Source organism: Acinonyx jubatus, chromosome C2 (genome assembly GCF_027475565.1).
Source record: "Acinonyx jubatus isolate Ajub_Pintada_27869175 chromosome C2, VMU_Ajub_asm_v1.0, whole genome shotgun sequence".
Lineage (NCBI taxonomy): Eukaryota > Metazoa > Chordata > Mammalia > Carnivora > Felidae > Acinonyx > Acinonyx jubatus.
Genome location: NC_069384.1, coordinates 64,941,730 through 64,961,003, shown reverse-complemented (window position 1 = coordinate 64,961,003; position 19,274 = coordinate 64,941,730). Strand labels below are relative to the sequence as shown.

General features: G+C 39.3%; 2 protein-coding genes across 5 annotated transcripts in view; one reads left to right on the top strand and one right to left on the bottom strand.

Annotated features, from left to right (window-relative positions):
- The window catches only part of LOC128315189 (uncharacterized), a 37,037-nt gene extending 24,737 nt beyond the window's left edge, over positions 1-12,300 (bottom strand). The window contains exon 1 of one of the 2 annotated variants that reach the window (XM_053220918.1): positions 10,349-12,300. In XM_053220918.1, the coding sequence (XP_053076893.1) occupies positions 11,566-12,300 (735 nt within the window). In that variant the 3' untranslated portion in view covers positions 10,349-11,565. The remainder of the gene's footprint in view (positions 1-10,348) is intronic. The other variant, XM_053220919.1, reaches the window with a different exon arrangement.
- Positions 12,301-12,647: 347 nt separating this feature from the next.
- Positions 12,648-19,274, top strand: part of GSK3B (glycogen synthase kinase 3 beta) — a 190,544-nt gene continuing 183,917 nt past the window's right edge. For all 3 annotated transcript variants that reach the window (XM_015064612.3, XM_015064613.3, XM_027060929.2), the window contains exon 1: positions 12,648-12,786. In XM_015064612.3, coding sequence (XP_014920098.1) covers positions 12,699-12,786 — 88 coding nt within the window. In that variant the 5' untranslated portion in view covers positions 12,648-12,698. The remainder of the gene's footprint in view (positions 12,787-19,274) is intronic.

Sequence of the window (19,274 nt, the reverse complement as noted above, 5' to 3'; positions counted from 1 at the left end):
GCGCAACCCACTCCTTTTTTTTTTAAGAGAAAGAGAGAGAGAGAGAGAGAGATTGGGCACGAGTTGGGGAGAGGAGCAGAGGGAGAGAAAGAATCTCAAGCAGGCTCCGTGCTCAGCACAGAACCCCAATCAGTGCTTGAGCCCATGACCCTGGGATCATGGCCTGAACCAAAATCAAGAGTCGGAGGCTCAATGCACTGAGCCACCCAGGCACCCTAGAGAGGCTTTCTGAGGAATATGTGAATCACAGTGAAGAAATTAGTCTGGAGGCAAATTTCCTTTAATATCAGATTTATTGTATAAATATTAAATGAAAACATTTAAAGCTAATATTTTCATCTATAATTAAATATGCTGATATGTTAACAGAATCATTGTAATTTCTGTCTTCCTTTTCAGTCTTGATCTGAATGTATATATATTTTGCAGAATTGGAAATATGGTAACATATAATGTGAAGTCCTATATTTTTCAATTAGTATTGTTTCTCAGTTGCTTTTAGTGTTTACATTTTTACTGGCTGCATAATATGGACATAATATAGTTTACCTAACTACACTTCTATTATCTGATTATTGTTTTCCCATATTTTCTCTAAGTCTGTATCTTATATGGTAATATTCTTAAAAATTTTTATTAGTTTTTTAAGTTTACTTATTTATTTTGAGAGAGAAAGAGACGTAGGAGGGGCTGAGAAAGAGGCAGAGAGAAAAAATCCCAAGCAGGCTCTGCACTGTCAATGCAGAGCCCAATGTGGGGCTCAAACTCAGGAACGGTAAGATCATGACCTGAGCCAAAACAGGTTGCTTAACCAACTGGACCACCCAGGTGCTCCAATTTTTTTTTTTTTTTTTTTAAGTTGGCTTCACACCCAGTGCAGAGCCCAATGCAGGGCTTGAACTCACTACCCTAAGATCAAGACCTGAGCTGAAATCAAGATGCAGATGTTTAACTGACTGAGCTATCCAGGCACCCCTTATTTGCTAATCCTATATGCATAATTTCAAACTACCTCCAGCTCTCTGAATACCTCATTACATACATTTCTGGCATTGAATAACCTCTTCTCTTTGCCTGGAATGTTCTTCCCTTTACCCATTTGGAAACTTGACCTTTGTTTAAAATAGTGGTCTAGAAAGTTTTATGATCCTATATCCTACTAGTAAAAAAAATGTTAATATCAGCTCCAATATAATCTGCATATTTACAAAACATATATTCTTGGCCTAATGTGATATGCACATATAAGACACATACAAGAATAAAAAAGGATAAGGTATAATAAACAATATTTAAACATATAATTTTTTAAATATTTATTTTTGAGAGATAGAGACAGAGCATGAATGGGAGAGGGGTAGAAAGAGAGGGAGACACAGAATCTGAAGCAGGCTCCAGGCTCTGAGCTGTCAGCACAGAGCCTGACATGGGGCTCGAACTCGTGAACCACAAGATCGTGACCTCAGCTGAAGTCTGAAGCTTAATTGACTGAGCCACCCAGGTGCCCCTCAATCATATTTAAACTTAGGGTAAGCGTTGACTTTACCAATAGTGGATGGTAACTTGGTATTTGCAAAATTTTTCTCAAGAATTTCAAAATTTCAGGCCAATTTCTTGTCAAATTTGATTAGCTCATTATTTTCACCTAACAATGTTAATGAGGAAGCATTTCTACCAAGAGTAGGAGAATGTCAACTTTGCTATTTTGTTCATTCACTTACTCTTGCACTGTTAGTAAAATCTGTCATCTATATATATCTGTAGGAATCACTTCAACCTGTGAAGGTCAATATAGTTAAAAGTCAAATATGACTGAAAAGTCACTTAATCTCTTGTTCCTCAGTTTTCTCATCAGTAAATAGAGAAAAATTTCAACTACTATATAAAGGCTTATGTGCTCCAAACACCTACCATGGTGTCTCAGATGATTTAAATTTATTGTTGATCAAAGGGTAAAATTTTCATTAAAGGGGATTCTTTGAGTGGAAAGGAGAGACCAAAAGTGACAAAGAGTGGATCAGAAAATAACCAGAAACCATGTCAAAATAAGTAATAAAATGGCAATAAATACATATCTGTCAATAATTACTTTGACTGTAAAGGGACTAAACATGCCAGTCAAAAGACGTAGGGTGTTAGAATGGATAAAAACAAACAAACAAACAAACAAACAGACAAACAAAGACCCATCTATGTGCTGCCTACAGGAGACTTACTTTTACAGCTAAGGATACCTACGGATGGGAAGTAAAGGAATGGAGAAACATTTATCATGCAAATGGATGTCAAAAGAAACCTGGAGTAGCAATATTTATATTGGACAAACTAGACTTTAAAACAAAGACTCTAACAAAAGATAAAGAGGGCACTATATAATCATAAAGGGGAACAATTCAATTGTGAATATTTATGCACCCAACATGAAAGCACCCAAATATAAAAACAATCAATAACAAACCTAAAGGAATGAATTGATAATACTAGAGGACTTTAACACTCCACTTACATCAATGGACAGATCATGTAAACAGAAAAAAACAAGGAAAAAATGGCTTTGAATGACACACTGGACCAGATGGACTTCACAGATATATTCAGAACATTCCATCCCTAAAACAGCAGAATACACATTCTTTTCAAGTGCACATTGAACATTCTCCAGAATGGATCACATATTGGGTCACAAAACAGGCCTCAACAACAACAACAAAAAATACTGAAATCATACCATGCAACTTTTCTGACCACAATGCTATGAAACTAGAAGTCAACCACAAGAAAAAATCTGGAAAGACCACAAATACATGGAGGTTAAAGAACATGCTACTAAACAATTAATGAGTCAACCAGGAAATCAAAGAAGAAATTTTAAATTTTTTTTTTCAACGTTTATTTATTTTGGGGACAGAGAGAGACAGAGCATGAACGGGGGAGGGGCAGAGAGAGAGGGAGACACAGAATCGGAAACAGGCTCCAGGCTCTGAGCCATCAGCCCAGAGCCTGACGCGGGGCTCGAACTCATGGACCGCGAGATCGTGACCTGGCTGAAGGCGGACGCTTAACCGACTGCGCCACCCAGGCGCCCCAAAGAAGAAATTTTAAAAAGTACATGGAAAGAAATGAAAATGAAGATACAACAGTTCAAAACCTTTGGGATGCAGCAAAAGTGGTCTTAAGAGGGAAATATATAGCAATATAGGTCTACCTCAAGAAGCAAGAAAAATCTCAAATAGACAACCTAACCTTACATCTAAAGAAGTTAGGGAGAAAAAATGAAGTCTAAAGTCATCAGAAGTAAGGAAATAATAAAGATTAGGGCAGAAATAAATGATATAGAAACTAAAAAATCAATAGATCAAAGAAACCAGGAGCTGGTTCTTTGACAAAAAATAATCAAATTGATAAACCTCTAGCCAGAGTTATCAAAAAGAAAAGAGAAAGGAGCCAAATAAATAAAATCACAAATGAGAAGGAGGAATAACAACCAACACCACAGAAATGCAAACAATTATAAGAGACTATTATGAAAAACTATATGCCAACAAATTGGACAACCTGGAAGAAATGCATAAATTTCTAGAGATATATAAACCACCAAAACTGAAACAGGAGGAAATAGAAAACTTGAACAGACCAATAACCAGCAGAGAAATTGAATCAGTAATCAAAACAGGACCAGGTGGCTTCAGAGGTGAATTCTACCAAATATTTAAAGAAGAGTTAATACTAATTCTTCTCAAACTTTTGCAAAAAATAGAAAAGGAAGGAAAAGTTCCAAATTCATTCTATGAGGCCAGCATTACCCTGATACCAAAACCAGATAAAGACTCCAATAAAAACCAAGAACTACAGGCCAATATCCCTGATGAACATGGATGTAAAAATTCTCAATAAAATACTAGCAAACCAAATCCAACAATACATTAAAAAAAAAATCACTCACCATGATCAAATGGGATTTATTCCTGTGTTGCAAGTGTGGTTCAATACTCACAAATCAATCAATATGATACATCACATTAGTAAAACAAAGGATAAGAACCTTATCATTTCAACAGATGAGGAAAAAGCATTTGACAAAGTACAACCTCCATTCATGATAAAAACTCTCAATAACGTAGGTTGAAAGGGAACATACCTCAACACAATAAAGACCATATATGAAAAACCCAGTTAATGTCCTAAATGGGGAAAAACTGAGCTTTTCTTCTATAGTCAGGAACAGGGCAGGATGTCCACTCTTTCCACTTTTATTTAACATAGTACTGGAAGTCCTAGCCTTAGCAATCAGACAACAAAAAGAAATAAAAAGCATTCAAATTGGCAAGGAAGAAATCAAACTTTCGGTATTTGTAGATGACATGATACTATCTATAGAAAACCTGAAAGTTTCCACTAAAAAACTGCTAGAATTGATAAATTCAGTAAAGTTACAGGGTATAAAATCAATGTACAGAAATTCATTGTATTTCTGTATACCAATAATGAAATAGCAGAAAGAGAAATTTAGTAATCAATCCTTTACAACTGCACCAAAAACAGTAAGATACCTATGTATAAACCTAACCGAAGAGGTGAAAGACCTGTACTCTGAAAACTATAAATCACTGAAGAAAAAAATTGAAGATGACACAAAGAAATGGAAAAACATTCCCCACTCATAGATTGAAAGAACAAATATTCTTGAAATGTCTATACTACCCAAAGCAATTTACACATTTAATGCAATCTCTATCAAAATACTACCAGCATTTTTCACAGAGCTAGAATAAACAATCCGAATATATGTATGGAACCACAGAAGACCTCGAACAGCCAAAGCAATCTTGAAAAAGAAAAGCAAGCTGGGGGCATCACAATTCTGGACCTCAATTCATAATTCCTAACTTGAAGTCTGGCTCTTGATTTCTCAGGTCATCATCTCATGGTTCCATGAGATCAAGCTTCACATTGGGCTCTGTTGCTGATAGTGCAGAGCCTATTTGGGATTCTCTTGCCCTCTGTCTCTGCCCCCACCCCCCCCGCATTCCCTCTCTCTCTTTCAAAATAAATAAATAAACATTTAAAAAAAAAGCTGTAGTGATGAAAACATTATGGTACTGGCACAAAAATAGACCCATAGGTCAGAGGAACAGAATAGAAAACCCAGAAATGAACCTACAACTATATGATCAATTAATCTTTGACAAATCAAGAAAAAATATCCCATGGGAAAAAGACAGTCTTTTCAACAAATGGTGTTGGGAAAACTGGACAGCAACATGTTGTCTTATACATACATAAATTCAAAATGGATTAAAGGCCTAAATGTGAGACCTGAAACCATAAAAATCCTAGAAGAGAACATAGGCAGTAACCTCTTTGACACTGGCTGTAGTATCTTCTTTCTAGCTATGTCTCCTGAGGCAAAGGGAAACAAAAGCAAAAATGAACTACTGGGACTTCATCAAAATAAAAAGCTTTTGCACAGCAAAGGAAACAATCAACAAAACTAAAAGGCAAACTACAGAATGGGAGAAGATATTTGCAAATGACATATCTGATTAAGGATTAGTATCCAAAATCTATAAAGAACTTATCAAATTCAATACACAAAAAATGAATAATACAATTTAAAAATGGGCAGAAGACATAAATAGACACTTTTCCAAAGAAGACATACAGACAGCCAACAGACACATGAAAAGATGCTCAACATCACTCATCATCAGGGAAGGGTAAATCAAAACTGTAATATCACTTCACACCTCTTAGAATAGCTAAAATCAGGGCGCCTGGGTGGCGCAGTCGGTTAAGCGTCCGACTTCAGCCAGGTCATGATCTCGCGGTCCGTGAGTTCGGGCCCCGCGTCAGGCTCTGGGCTGATGGCTCAGAGCCTGGAGCCTGTTTCCGATTCTGTGTCTCCCTCTCTCTCTGCCCCTCCCCCGTTCATGCTCTGTCTCTCTCTGTCCCAAAAATAAATAAACGTTGAAAAAAAAAAAAGAATAGCTAAAATCAACAACACAGGAAACAAGTGCTGGCAAAGATGTGGAGATAGGGGAACACTCTTGCATTGTTGGTGGGAATGCAAACTGGTGCAGCCATTCTGGAAAACAGTATGGAGTTTCCTCAAAAAGTTAAAAATAGAACTACCCTACAATCCAATCCAGTAATTGCTCTACTAGGTATTTACCCAAAGAATGCAAAAATACTAATTCAAAGGGATACATGCACCCTGATGATATAGCAACATTATCTTTAATAGCCAAATTACAAAAACAGCCCAAATGTCCATTGACTGATGAATGGATAAAGATGTATATATACAATGGAATATTATTCAGCCATAAAAAAGAATGAAATCTTGCCAATTACAGTGATATGGATGGAGCTACAGAGTATTATGCTAAGCAAAATAAGTCAGAGAAAGATAAATATTGTATGATGTTGCTTATATGTGGAATCAAGAAAGCAAGCAAATGAGCAAAGGGGAAAAAGAGAGAGAAAGAGGTATACCAAGAAACAGACTCTTATTACAGAGAATAAAGTGATGATTACCACAGGGGAGGTGGGTGGGGGGATGGGTTAAATAGGTGATGGGGATTAAGGTGTGCACTTGTGATTAGCGCTGGGGTATTGTATGGAAGTGTTGAATCACTATATTGTACACCTGAAACTAATATTATAAGCTGTATGTTAAATAACTGGTATAAAATAAAAACTTTAAAAAAAGGGTATAATTTTCAAAATGGCTCAATACTGCTGCCAAATTAAATTCCTCTGATGATTCCTATTTAGTCAATAGTCCACTTCATCTCCCTTAGGCATAAAATTGACCCATTTACATGGTAGTGTCAGTAATGACCAATCTCTTTTTGGTGTCAAAGCCTACTACCGAGGGAGGAGCACATTTCTTCTATTGCTTCAGACTCTCTAAAGATGCTCTATTTTTCTAGGTCTCTTTTCTACTCAGCCCTGAAATTGTCTCCTTGAATCCCTCTAAAAGTGCCTGTCTAGCAACTGCTACTTACCTTTCCTGTTAGATTACTTTCCTGTGGAACATTATCAAAAGTTATTGACTAAGGTACCTCTGTACTTTTCAATGTGTTAATTCCCAAAATGAGCTATTTTATTTTTTATTATTTTATTATTTTATTTTATTTTATTTATTATTTTATTTTATTTTATTTTTTGGTTCTTCTGCATTCCTACCTTTGTTTTTTCTTCTTAAGTGTTTTCTTCCACATTGTAAAAGTGGAAAATGAAGATAATACTGGAAAGCATGGAAACAATAAAGGTCATCCAAAATGCCATCAGAATTAATATTTCTGAACATCACACACACACATATAACTTTATAAATTATGTTACTTTTTTGATGGAAGGCAGGGTGAGCTAGTAGAAAGAGACTAAGGTGTAGATCCCATCCCAGCTTTGCCATTTACTGATCATGTGACCTTGAGTGATGTCCTTATTTTTTCCTTCACCTATTAAAAGAAGGGCTAATAACACCTATCTCTTGGGGTTTTTTGGTAAAGTTAAATAGTCACTCAATAAATGTAAATATATTTTTCCCTTTCTTTTAATCATTGACCTTAATATTGGAGGGCTTTCCTAGAGTTCATTAACCAACTCTTGTTCATCTCATAGTATTTGACTGCAAGTATCCGGAGCACAGATAAAATTAAAATTTGAAGACCAGCACCCAACATTTAAGTTGGCTATATTCTGGCTAAATAAATTAGGTTCTATGATGAAGAGTTTGCCTGTGGGCTTCTATTTGGAATGGTTGACTCTGGGTTCATTTAAACTGCATCTCATATTCTATTTGCTATCTTCATTCTTAAACCTGCCTATATTTTCTTCTAGTTTCAATTAAAAATGCAGCTAAGTGATTTTAAGCAAGTCATTTAGTCTATAGTTTCCTCGTTTGTAAAAACAGTAATTTCATAATAGTACTTCCTAAACTTTATAAACATGATAGTACTTCCTAACTGCAAACTGCTATACAAATATTTGTTACTACTATAGAAGCTAGTTCATTGTGCATTTTATTTTAAAATTTATTTTTTATTTATTTTGAGAGAGAGAGATCAGGGGAGGGGCAGAGAGAGAGGAAGAGAGAGAATCTCAAGCAGGCTCCACACTGTCAGTGCAGACTTACAGCATAGTGTTATAAGTTTGAGATAATATGTGTGAAGCACTTTATAACACTGTCTGGGACATTGTTAACACTCAGTAAATATCAACTATTAAAATTATGATAGCCCCCCTCCCCACCGCCCCCCCCCCCCCAATGGCTCAGTTAATTGTCTGACTCTGGATTTTGGCTCAAGTCATGATCTCAGTTTGTGAGTCTGAGCCCTGAATCAGGCTCCGCACTGGCAGTGTGGAGCCTGCTTGTGATTCTCTCTGTCCCTCCCCTGCTTGCTCTTTCCCTCTCTCAAAATAAATAAACTTAAAGAAATTACTATAAACTGATAAGGGGTTGACAACAGGTGAGAAGGTAAAGCAAGAGTTTGAAAGTTCAGAGAATCACTGAATGTTAATTTCAGTACTGTATTTTCTCATAAACTTCTCCCTTCTTACGCCCTAATTCTAGACTGAAATACTTTTTTTTTTTTTCCCTATAAAATTTCCCTCTGTTGGTCAGATTTTTTTTTGAGAGAGAGACTCCCAAGCAGCTGATGGCAGACAGCCCAACTTGGGGCTCGATTTCACTAACTGAGACCATGACCTGAGCCGAGATCAAGAGTCAGACATTTAACCGAGCTACCCAGGCACCCTGGTCAGACTTTTTTTTTAACAGCATCAGTTCAAAATATTTGGAGGCAGTAAGTTTGACTATTTTTGTGCTTTGTTGTATATGCAAGAATAGCCATGTTTCCAATTTGTATAACCTGAACTTTTGTCATCCAGTTTCCTGCTGGTATAATTGGAAGCAGGGATAGGGAGTAAAGAGGAAGGCAGGATTTAAAGCTTTGCTTCACAGCATTTTAGATACTAGAGGCAAAGGTCTTTTCTCTCTCTCTCTCTCTTTAATAAATGTTCATTTTTGAGAGAGAGAGCGAGAGAGAGAGAGAAGGAGAGAGAGTCAGAGAGAGAACATCCCAGGTAGGCTCTGCGCTGTCAGCGGAGTCCAGTGCAGGGCTGGAACTCAAGACCTGAGCTGAAGTCCTATGTTTAACTGACTGAGCCACCCAGGCTCAAGCAACGGTCTTTCATAATGGCATGGAGAGACAACATTCACCTGACAAAGTTGCCATATACTGAGTTTGCTTTTAACATTCTTTATCCTCTTCCGTGACATCCAGAGACCTCATGATTTCTCTAATTGCAAAAACCAAGAGTCTCTATGGGCTATAAAACCTATGTTCAGGGTCGATATTGCAAATGTACTGCACGTTGGCCATGTCTACTTCTGAATGTTTTAAGTTTGGCCTGCAGATTTCTGAATATTGGTTGCCAACATTTAAAAACCCAGAGATTTCAAGGAGTGCCTGGGTGGCTCAGTCGGTTAAACATACGACTTTGGTTCAGGTCATGATCTCATGGTTTGTGAGTTCGAGCCCTGCATCGGGTGCTGTGTTGACAGCTCAGAGCCTGGAACCTGCTTCGGATTCTGTGTCTCCCTCCCTCTCCCGCTGTCTCTCATAAATAAATAAATGTTAAAAAAAAAAAAAACAAAACAAACCAACAACCAGAGATTTCACACAAAAACCCAGTTTTAGGGTTTCTCTTGGGAAAAAACCATCTATCTCAGAACACTGGACCCACATGCCTGTAGGCAACAATCTGCTAGAGCTGAACAGCTGCTCCTTTCAGTTACACCACGGACAATAATTTGCCACATTTCTTATTATTCTCCGTTGTCTTATATATACAAGGCCAATTTCATTCATTTGCTTTACTTTTCTGGCCTTCGTAGACATGTGAGTCTGCAAGCCCTATCTAGACTTTCCTGTCTCCCATCAAAGCTTACTTTGTTCCAAGTCCCTCACAAGTATTTCAAAGCAATAGCTAGGTAAGCTGATCAACTGTATTTTTACATGTGCTTTCTGGAGATAGTATCTTCACAAAAAGGATGACTGTGCACATGGAAATTACAGGCACCACGGGATTAGTCAGGATGGCAGCTGTTCATTCTACTTTTTCTGCTATCCTGGCGTAACTATACCTCACAGTCTTAAAGCAAACCAAAGGAATTGGTTCTCTGTAGAACAATGAATACCGGCCTATGTGTGAAACCTACTTAACTAGTACTTTTATAGATCACCCTGGTTCCAAACGACCAAAAGCTATGGGCTGTTCTGACTCCCCGTTTCCTCGGAGGCTTCAGGATATCCGGCCTGACGGCATTTCCCCATACCTGCTTTCGGGGCTCGCTTTGCGCTGGGCAGGCGCGCCCAAGAAGCGCGCGCATCCAGCATGAGCTCATTTCTCAGGGGCGTTTCCAGGAGGCCCGGCCTGGCTGCGCACACCAGGAGCGGTCGGCCTCTCTATCAACGGCCCCCGCAGCTGAGCAGGGCGCGAGTGCCCAGAAGCGCTGCCTCTCTGAAAGCTTTGTTACTATTTTAGCGACTGAGAGTTCGCACCCGGCCGGGTAGGCGTCCTAGTTCCGTCTGGCCCTTTCGGGGAAGACGCTGATTCTCGGCACGCGCTATCCCGGGCGGAGGGGAGGCTCGGGCGCGCAGATTTAGTCGCGCCGGGGAGAGAACCTCTTCGTGGGTGGGGAGAGCCCCTAAATTCCCTGTTCGCTTGAGCGCTCCGAGCCCAGCGCCGCTGACCGCAGCAGTTTCGGACCGGCTGCGCAGTGCCTGCGCTCCTGATCTGCGGTTTCCACAACGGCTGAGAGCAGCCGCAGGCAAGCCCGTCACAAGGTCCGCCACGACCCTAGTCGAGCTTCCCTCCGCTCCTGGGACCGCCGCCGGAGGCGGAAGGCCAATCACACTGCATCTAGGTCTTGCGATTGGACGGCAGTGAGTGCCGATTGGCTGCCGCTACGGGTTTCGGCCTCCCTCCTTTTCCCTTTTGCCCCCACTCCAGCTACAAGGGTTCAGGCCAATGAGAAGGCGCTTTATAGATGCCCTCCCTTTTCTTTCTTCTTCTCTCCACCCTGGAGAGGGAGGAGACATTCTGACTGGCCAGCCTGTCCTCGGAAGCCCCCCTCGCTTCGCCAATCACCGAGGGAGGTACACTCCCAGCAGAGTTTTCGGCCAATTACAAAGCGGCCGCGGCGCCCGACCGTGCTGTTTCACCAGTGACTCCGGGTTTCACCGTCCTTAACTCTTCAAGCTTTTTTGTGAGGGCCGGCGATTTTGATTGGCCACTGGTGCCATTGTCGAATTTCTGTTCTAGCCAGCCACTGAACGAGGAGAACCCACCTTTTCGTTCGGCTATTTTCGGCATTTTCCGCTTTTTGGGCGTGGATTTCCAGCGACACTTCCTAATTGGTTTCTCAGGTCGATCGGCTTTTTCCGGGAGGAGCCATAAACAATCGACGTCCGTGATTGGCTCCGCTCGGGCTTCGGCACCGTAGCCTAAGTGGGCGGGAGCGGGGCTCGGCCGGCGATTCCCAGACGCCTGTTACGCGGGTGGCGGGGCGCTGGGCGGTGTAAGGCTGGGTGGGGGAGGAAGGAGGCGGAGGACGAGTAGGAGGGGGGAGGGGGAGTGGGGAAGAGCTAGGCGGCTGCGCAGACGGCGCTCCTCACACAGAACAGCCCCCGACCCGGGCGAATGCAGGATTGTGCTGCTGCTGCCGCTGCCGCCGCCGCCACCCGGGCCGAGTGACAAAGGAAGGAAGGAAGCGAGGAGGAGCCGGCCCCGCAGCCGCTGACAGGGCTCCGGGCTGGGGGCAAAGCGCGGACACTTCCTGAGCCGGCAACGAGCAGAGGCGAGGGGCGGGAGGGCGGCCGCACTGGTGCCGCGGACGGGGGAAGGGGCCCCGAGGGACGGAAGCGGTTGCCGGGTTCCCATGTCCCCGGCGTATGGGGAGCAGTCGAGGATCCGCTGCCTGGGGTCTGAAGGGAGCTGCCTCCGCCACCGCCGCCGCCATGGCCGCTGGATCCAGCCGCCGCCTGCAGCTGCTCCTGGCGCAATGAGAAGAGGAGCCGCCGCCACCGCCCGCCTCTGACTGACTCGAGACTCCGCCGCCCTCCAGTTCGCCGGGCCCCCGCCGTCGGCCCGCCGGATCCCGCCGCTGCCGGAGCCGCAGCGTTTCCCGTCGCATCTCCGAGCCACCCCCCTCCCTCTCCCTCCTTCCCATCCCCCCTTCTTTTCAAGCGTGAGACTCGTGATCCTTCCGCCGCTTCCCTTCTTCATTGACTCGGAAAAAAAATCCCCGAGGAAATTATAATATTCAAAGTACTTATTTTCAATCAAGTATTTGCCCCCGTTTCACGTGATATATATTTTTTAAGAATCTCCCCTCCCTTTTTCCCCTCCAAGGAAAGGGAGGGGAAAGAACTGCATTTTTTTCCCAGTCCCAAATCATCTATATGTTAAATATCCATACTGATTTGTCTTGAAGGAGAAACATCGCTTGTTTTTTTATAGCTGTACAAAAGGAGTGAAAAGCCAAGAGGAAGAAGTCTATTTTTTTTTTCCTTCTTGTGGAAGAACTTAATGCTGCATTTATCATTAACCTAACACCCAACATAAAACAAAAGGAAGAAAAGGAGGAAGGAAGGAAAAGAGGGTGATTCGGGAAGAGAGTGATCATGTCAGGGCGGCCCAGAACCACCTCCTTTGCGGAGAGCTGCAAGCCAGTGCAGCAGCCTTCAGCTTTTGGCAGCATGAAAGTTAGCAGTGAGTATTGATTTTATTTTACACCCCTTCTTCACCTCATCCTTAAGATAAGAAACCTTTAATAACCAGGATCTTAAAATATCAGACCTCCTGATATAATAATCAGAGGTAATGGAAAAGGGCAAAAACCTATCTTCAGTCAAGGATAAGGCTGCTCCTTCTTTTCTCCTCCCTTACCCCCTCCCCTGGTCTCATTAACCTTGAATTGAGAGAATATGCTTTTTATTTGGATGATTTAGTTTGAAACATGTTTTCTTTTCTTATACTTTTTGTGCTGCTGGTAGTCCGCTTTATCAAGTGCTTGAGTATTTCCATGTTAAAGTAGTGATGAGTGTTTACTTGCTCATCTTTTTGAATAAAGAGAAGGACAAGACTTGATTCCATTCATTTTGTACATTTGCGGAGTTAGCTCAGGTCTTAGGTGTTACCATAGTTTTGTCTACTTCCTAGAAACACTAAATGTCACAGTCTCCTAACAATTGTTTCTTGCCTGTGTGACTACAAAGTGTTTGTTCTTAATCCAGAGATGAACTTAATTCAGTTACCATTCAGGTTTGTAGGCGAGCATGGAGTTCTCCCTTTAGAAAAGGTCCGTAGGAGCTGGTAGAGACTTAGTAGCAGTAGTATCTCTTCAGGCATTGTTTTAAATTGAATACGTGATTTAATGTTTTTTTAACCTTCTCGTTTTGACATTACCAGTTTACCACTATGTAATTTACATTTAATCAAAAGGTAACTTGGAAGTAGGTCCAGGTTTTGATTGAGGTTTATATTGTCATGTTGCCAAATACTACGTTGAATGTTAATTGTCACTGACTCATCAAGTTCAGTTTTGGGGTGTCATTGCATTCAGCCCTTGTTAAATGAGCTAGAAGTCAGGGGTCCCTTCCTAGGACGATTTAAAATACTCTTGCATTGGTTTCCTGTCACATTTAGATAAAACTATGGGTTTAGTTATGAGAATATGGATTTAGACCTTTCTGTCATGGGTTTTGCTGAAGGCTGTGGTCCTGGATATAATAGAGATATTTGGGCTTGTGTTCAGGGTTGTTTCCGGACTGTACTTTTGTCCTAGATTTGTGCTGAAAAGTCTATGTTCTTGAGGTGTTTGGTGTAGTAAGTTCCAGTGTTCCAGGATGTGGAACCATATTTAGTGATAGCTTATTTAAACCATACTTCCAGAATTTGACAAAAATATCTACATTGTTTCCTTATTCCTCAAGAAGGGGACAAGATGAGGGCAAAGAAAACCCATTTTGTTGCCTAGAAGGAGAGAAATGAAGAACTGAGATTTTTAAAAAATCTGTAAATGCTCCTATGTGAAATTTATTATATCCTTAAGGAACATAAAATTATCACTTTTAATTGAACTCAGGGTTTCAATTCATGTTGGCTTTTGGACTTGCCTGAACCAGGGTAATCTAAGGTAGTAACTGAATGGCAGATTATTTTTAAAAGTTATTTATCTATTATTTATTTACTTTTGTGACTAGTGCAGAATGCAGGGTGTGTGAGGAGGGGAGCTGATGATGCATTTTTCAGGGAAGAATCAAGCTTTCTAAGCACTTCATGGGGTCATTTGAAAGGAATATTTTAAAATTCTGGGGTAATTTTCAGCTATGATGAGGCAGATCTTATAATAGCTACTTAAGAGCCTCTTGTGATACTGGAGTGTTTGTATGTTTTTCATCTTGGTAGTGTAGTTTAAAATCCACTAAAAATCAGTTTTAGGTAATTATTTTATTAGATCAATTTCAGAGCTCAAAATAGAATAGCTTATAATGTTAAATTTTTGGACTTTTCATTTTGTTTTCGGGATTTTCTTCGAAAATGACTCCTTATATCTTGGTAGCGTGGATGTTGACGGAGGATGGAGTAACTCTTGTAAAGTGTGTAGGTTAAAGTGTTTAATTTTCTATTACCATATAGTTTAACTTAACATTTAAAAACTTGGAGTTCAATGTGTTTTTGACCACTTGACTTTAAGGACAGTTTAGAAGAAAGGGGAATCATTAAACATTTGTTAGTGCTACTGTTCTAAGGAACCCCTGTTCAAAAGAGAGATGCATAAAGAAATTGAAGTTCTTGGATTCAAAAGCTTATCGTTTAGTTGTAGAGGCAGTTTATGGGAAAAAGTAGGAAAACAATAGCATGGTGACTGCAAGATTATGAATACAAATAGAAATGCTTTGTTCAGAGGGATGAAGACTACAGGGGTGAGGCATCTTGGTTGGAGAGGAAAGACTTCCTGCAGAGATGGGTTTTAAGACAGGTGTTAAAGGAGGCAGTCACTTGAATTTATAGAGAAGCATAAAGGATTCTAGGTGGAAGGAATGGGCAGAGGCGCAGAGATGGTATTTTTTTGTATGGTAGGTAGATAATTTTTGTACTTAAAAAGCAAGTTGGTAAATCTGAATTAAAGGGTCTTAAATGGGAAAATAAGAACAGATAGAATTTGGGAAATGTGTTTTTGATAGCTGATGGAGGACAGAGGGGGCCTGTAAGAGTTTGGTTGAGGTTCAAGAGAGTTTAGGATCGTTAGAGTTAGGTTGTTGAACAAGATATTTGAAGATGATTTGGGCAGCTGAATTAATGGCTTACAGTAGTCATTGGAGCCCTTTTAGGGAGATAGTAGGGGATGTTGTGAATCATGAGAAAATATAAAATAAAATGTGAAAATGGTATGAAAATAACACGTTTGAGAGGTGGTGTGAATGAGGAACTGGCAGGACTTTGGATTGGATCGAAGGGGAATATTTGGGAAGGAGTCAGGAGTTAAAAATAAATTCTGATGTTGTTGGTCTGGAAGACTTGACCTGCTGAGTTATATTGCCGATTGTAATGGGAAAGTTGAGAAAGTGCCTTGATGAGAGGGTAGATGAGTTCACTTTTTAATAATTTAATGTACAGTAGGTTCCCTTGAAGTTCAAACAGCATTTGGTTACTGGCAATGATATTTAACTTTACAGCCTATTAATTGCACAGTTTCTAACTTTTCTTCCCCTAAAAATGTTGGATTTATTTTTTAGAGCAATAAACTAAGGGTTTTAATTTAAATGCTTTCCATTGAAGTCTTAAAAAAGAAAGTAATTTTTTTATGTAGATTCAAAAGCCTCACACTTGACCCTAGTTATAATAGTTCCGTGGTAATTTGTTGGAAAACAATGGAAATATTTTTTGGACTAAACTGTGACGTAAAAATAGGTATTTTAACTAGCCTTTAATTTAGTCTTTGGAACATGCTTAAAACCTGTTTTTCATAAATAATGATTATTCTTAGGTAAACCTTGCATTTAAAATAATGATAATAATAATAGTAATAATAGCAGCCTTGTAAAGTTGACTTTACAACAAAATGCTTTTTGCCTTTTTGGTTGAGTTAAGCCTGCATCCTAAGTTTGAATCATGTATTTAAATTGTGTATTTGAAATATTGCTTTTTACTTACTATGGTGAAACCAGTGTTTCTTTTTTGTTCACATACAGACTCAAGTGTTACTAAATAAATGTTAATAGCTATACAATTCCTTCTGTAGAATTACGTGATATTTTATTCAAAAAAGAGAAGGAAAGGGACTATCTGTGGTGGTTTTGTTTAAAATATTAGTAACAAATGCTTTTGGTATACTCTTGGCACAAATTTAACTAATTGGGTAGGCTTAATGCTTAAGTATAACATTTGGAAAGAGGAAAATATGTGAGTATCTCTTAATTAGGTCAGGTTTTTTTTTTTTTTTTAGTCAAAGAATAATTAATAGAAATTGTATATTATGCAGTATTTAGTCGTATAGTATTAAAACCAAAGATTACGTGGCAACCTAGAGTTACTGTATTCCCAAGGGAGTGTAATCTTGTGACATTTAAAAATTAGGTTATCAGAATTAGGCAATTTCTAAATCAGCCATGTTTACGTGGAAGAGAGCTTGTGTATGAGACTGAAAGCTAGAACGTTACTTTCATTAAATTTTCATTCCTTTCCCAACCAGATCATTCCAGAGTTTTTCAAACACTAAGACTTTCATCTAAGAATTGCATGCTCTCTTGATGCATGCATCTGTAGAATGCTGTTGTGAAATGACTATAAGGCACAGATACTAGGACCAAACTTCAAGGGAACCAAGATTTTCACACATCAATTAATGGCTGATTGTGAATGACATTGAGAAAATGAGGTGACATTCATATCACTGGTATAGTTCATAGAAAATCAGTTCTTGCACCCTGTGCTGTCTGCTCCTTGTTTTGGACTTAAGTTGCAGATGTGAGATACTGTTTTGGAGAAACAGCAAGGCTGGGGAAGCTTGGTGTCAGCAGCAGATTCTGAGACTGCACGTGCTGTGTTTTTGTGTGTAAAGAGAATGCTGTGAAACAGGCATATGCTGACCCTGATGCTACTATTTCATACTTTATAATAAGACTCATGGGATTGTGAGATAGGGATGGGATCAGGCAGGCTATAAGTCTGCTGTCTCTTTTGATACTCCACCCTACAATGGAGAATGGACGGACAGAGCACGCGTGTGTGCTGGAGTACATGCTGGTATTAACAGGACCAACCTGATTTCCCAGATCCTCTTCTACTAAGAGCATAATCACCATAAGTAAATGAATTTGTTGAAACCTTTAGCCTCGTTTTCTAGCATATTTTTGGATGGGGGAATGTGGTTCAAAGGGAATTTTGAATGATTTCAAGGATAGTATTTTTATGGTTTACTGGGTTTAAGGTAGAGGTTACAGTCTTTGCTCCTATTTTGGATTGTACAAATCTTCCTTGGTTATAAGAATTGCCTTTGAAATTGGTTGAATGTAATATAGAAATGTATATTCATATAAAGACCTGCGTGAATAGTACAAAGAAAAACTGACAGTAGAGTTAAAGGAGCAGTTTGCTTTTCCAAAAGTTTCTTACCATTAAATTGATTTTAAGAAGGGACATTTGTTGTTTTAAAAAATGAGTTAATACACAGTACATAATAGGCATTCTGTAAATTATTTCAATATATATTTTTGTCTGTAATGTACTTCTTCTGGTATAAAAAAAATATAAAGATAAAACTTTGTAGATTTGGGTTTTTAGTTTACAGTCCCCCTTCCCACTCTTGTTTATGTTTTGGTGAGAAAGGTCTACTTTCAAAGGGTGTGCAAGTAAAACTTTGTAAATAGTTGAGTCTTACATTTTCTTATCAAATAGTTTTCTTAGAAGCGTTTTGGTTTGATCAGATTGAGGTAATGATGTATTTTGTTGTTTTGTAGTTAATTCTGCCAAATCAACTTTTCCTTTTGTCTCCAGGGTACCATAGCCAACAGTGGCACAAAAGATGAACCCTTTAATATGTTCTCTTGTCAACATATTCTGGGGTTGTTAATTTCTTGATTATCCTTTGAATTAAGAATAAAAAGTAAACATTTCTGATTGAAAAGGAACTATTTTTCTAGAAACTTGTATTTTAGATGGTGATGAAATTTAAATGCACTTATAGGCCCTAAAGTCAGAGAGGTAGGTAGGCAGGCCGGCAAAAATATTAGTAACACTGGTATAGAGCACTAATATTAGTGTTTTATCATTAATTATGTCATGTGAAATCCTTGGCTTTTAAAACTAAAAATAAATAGGTTGCTTTAATAGAAAGTGGCCATGAATAATAATGTGATTGACATGTGATGTGCCTATTGAATGTTTACTATGTTCTAAATAAGCATTCTGCCAAATTCTTTATATGCAATATTTTCATCTTTTTAAACATTTTTATTCATTTTTGAGAGACAGAGAGAGACAGGGCGTGAGCAGGGGAGGGGCAGAGAGAGAGGGAGACACAGAATTTGAAGCAGGCTCCAGGCCCTGAGCTGTCAGCACAGAGCCTTATGTGGGGCTCAAACTCACGAACCATGAGATCATGGCCTGAGCTGAAGTCAGATGCTTATCTGACTGAGCCACCAATGTGCTCCTATGCAGTATTTCATTGTAATCATTACAGCAACTCTACAAAGTAACTAATACTATTATCCCTACTTAATAGGTTAGGTAAATGAAATTTAGAGAAGTGAAGCAATTTTACCCAAGATGACTTGGGCAAAAAGTTGCTTTGCTAGAATTTAAACCCAGGCATCCTGATTCTAGAGCTGTTGCTCTCTATTGTATATGTTTCAGAGAATTGTATTGCTGTTGCCTGTTACTCAGATTCCAGAGATAAGCTAGAGTACTTTTGCTTGTAGGATAGTCTTTCATTGATAGTTTTAGCAGTGTATGTATAAGACTTTCATGATTAGTACTGCTTTTGAATTAGTTTCAGGGCGTGCCTGGTAGCAAATACAGTACTTAAATATTTATAGTTATATTCAAAAAATGCTTAAAAAATGCTTTTAAGATTTCAGGAAAACTTTTTAAGACAAATATGAAAATGGAGATATTCGGGCTAATGCCAGCCAAAAAAGAAAAATAAGTAGTATTGATTTTTTTTTTTAATGTTCAGAGAACTGTTTTTTATTGAG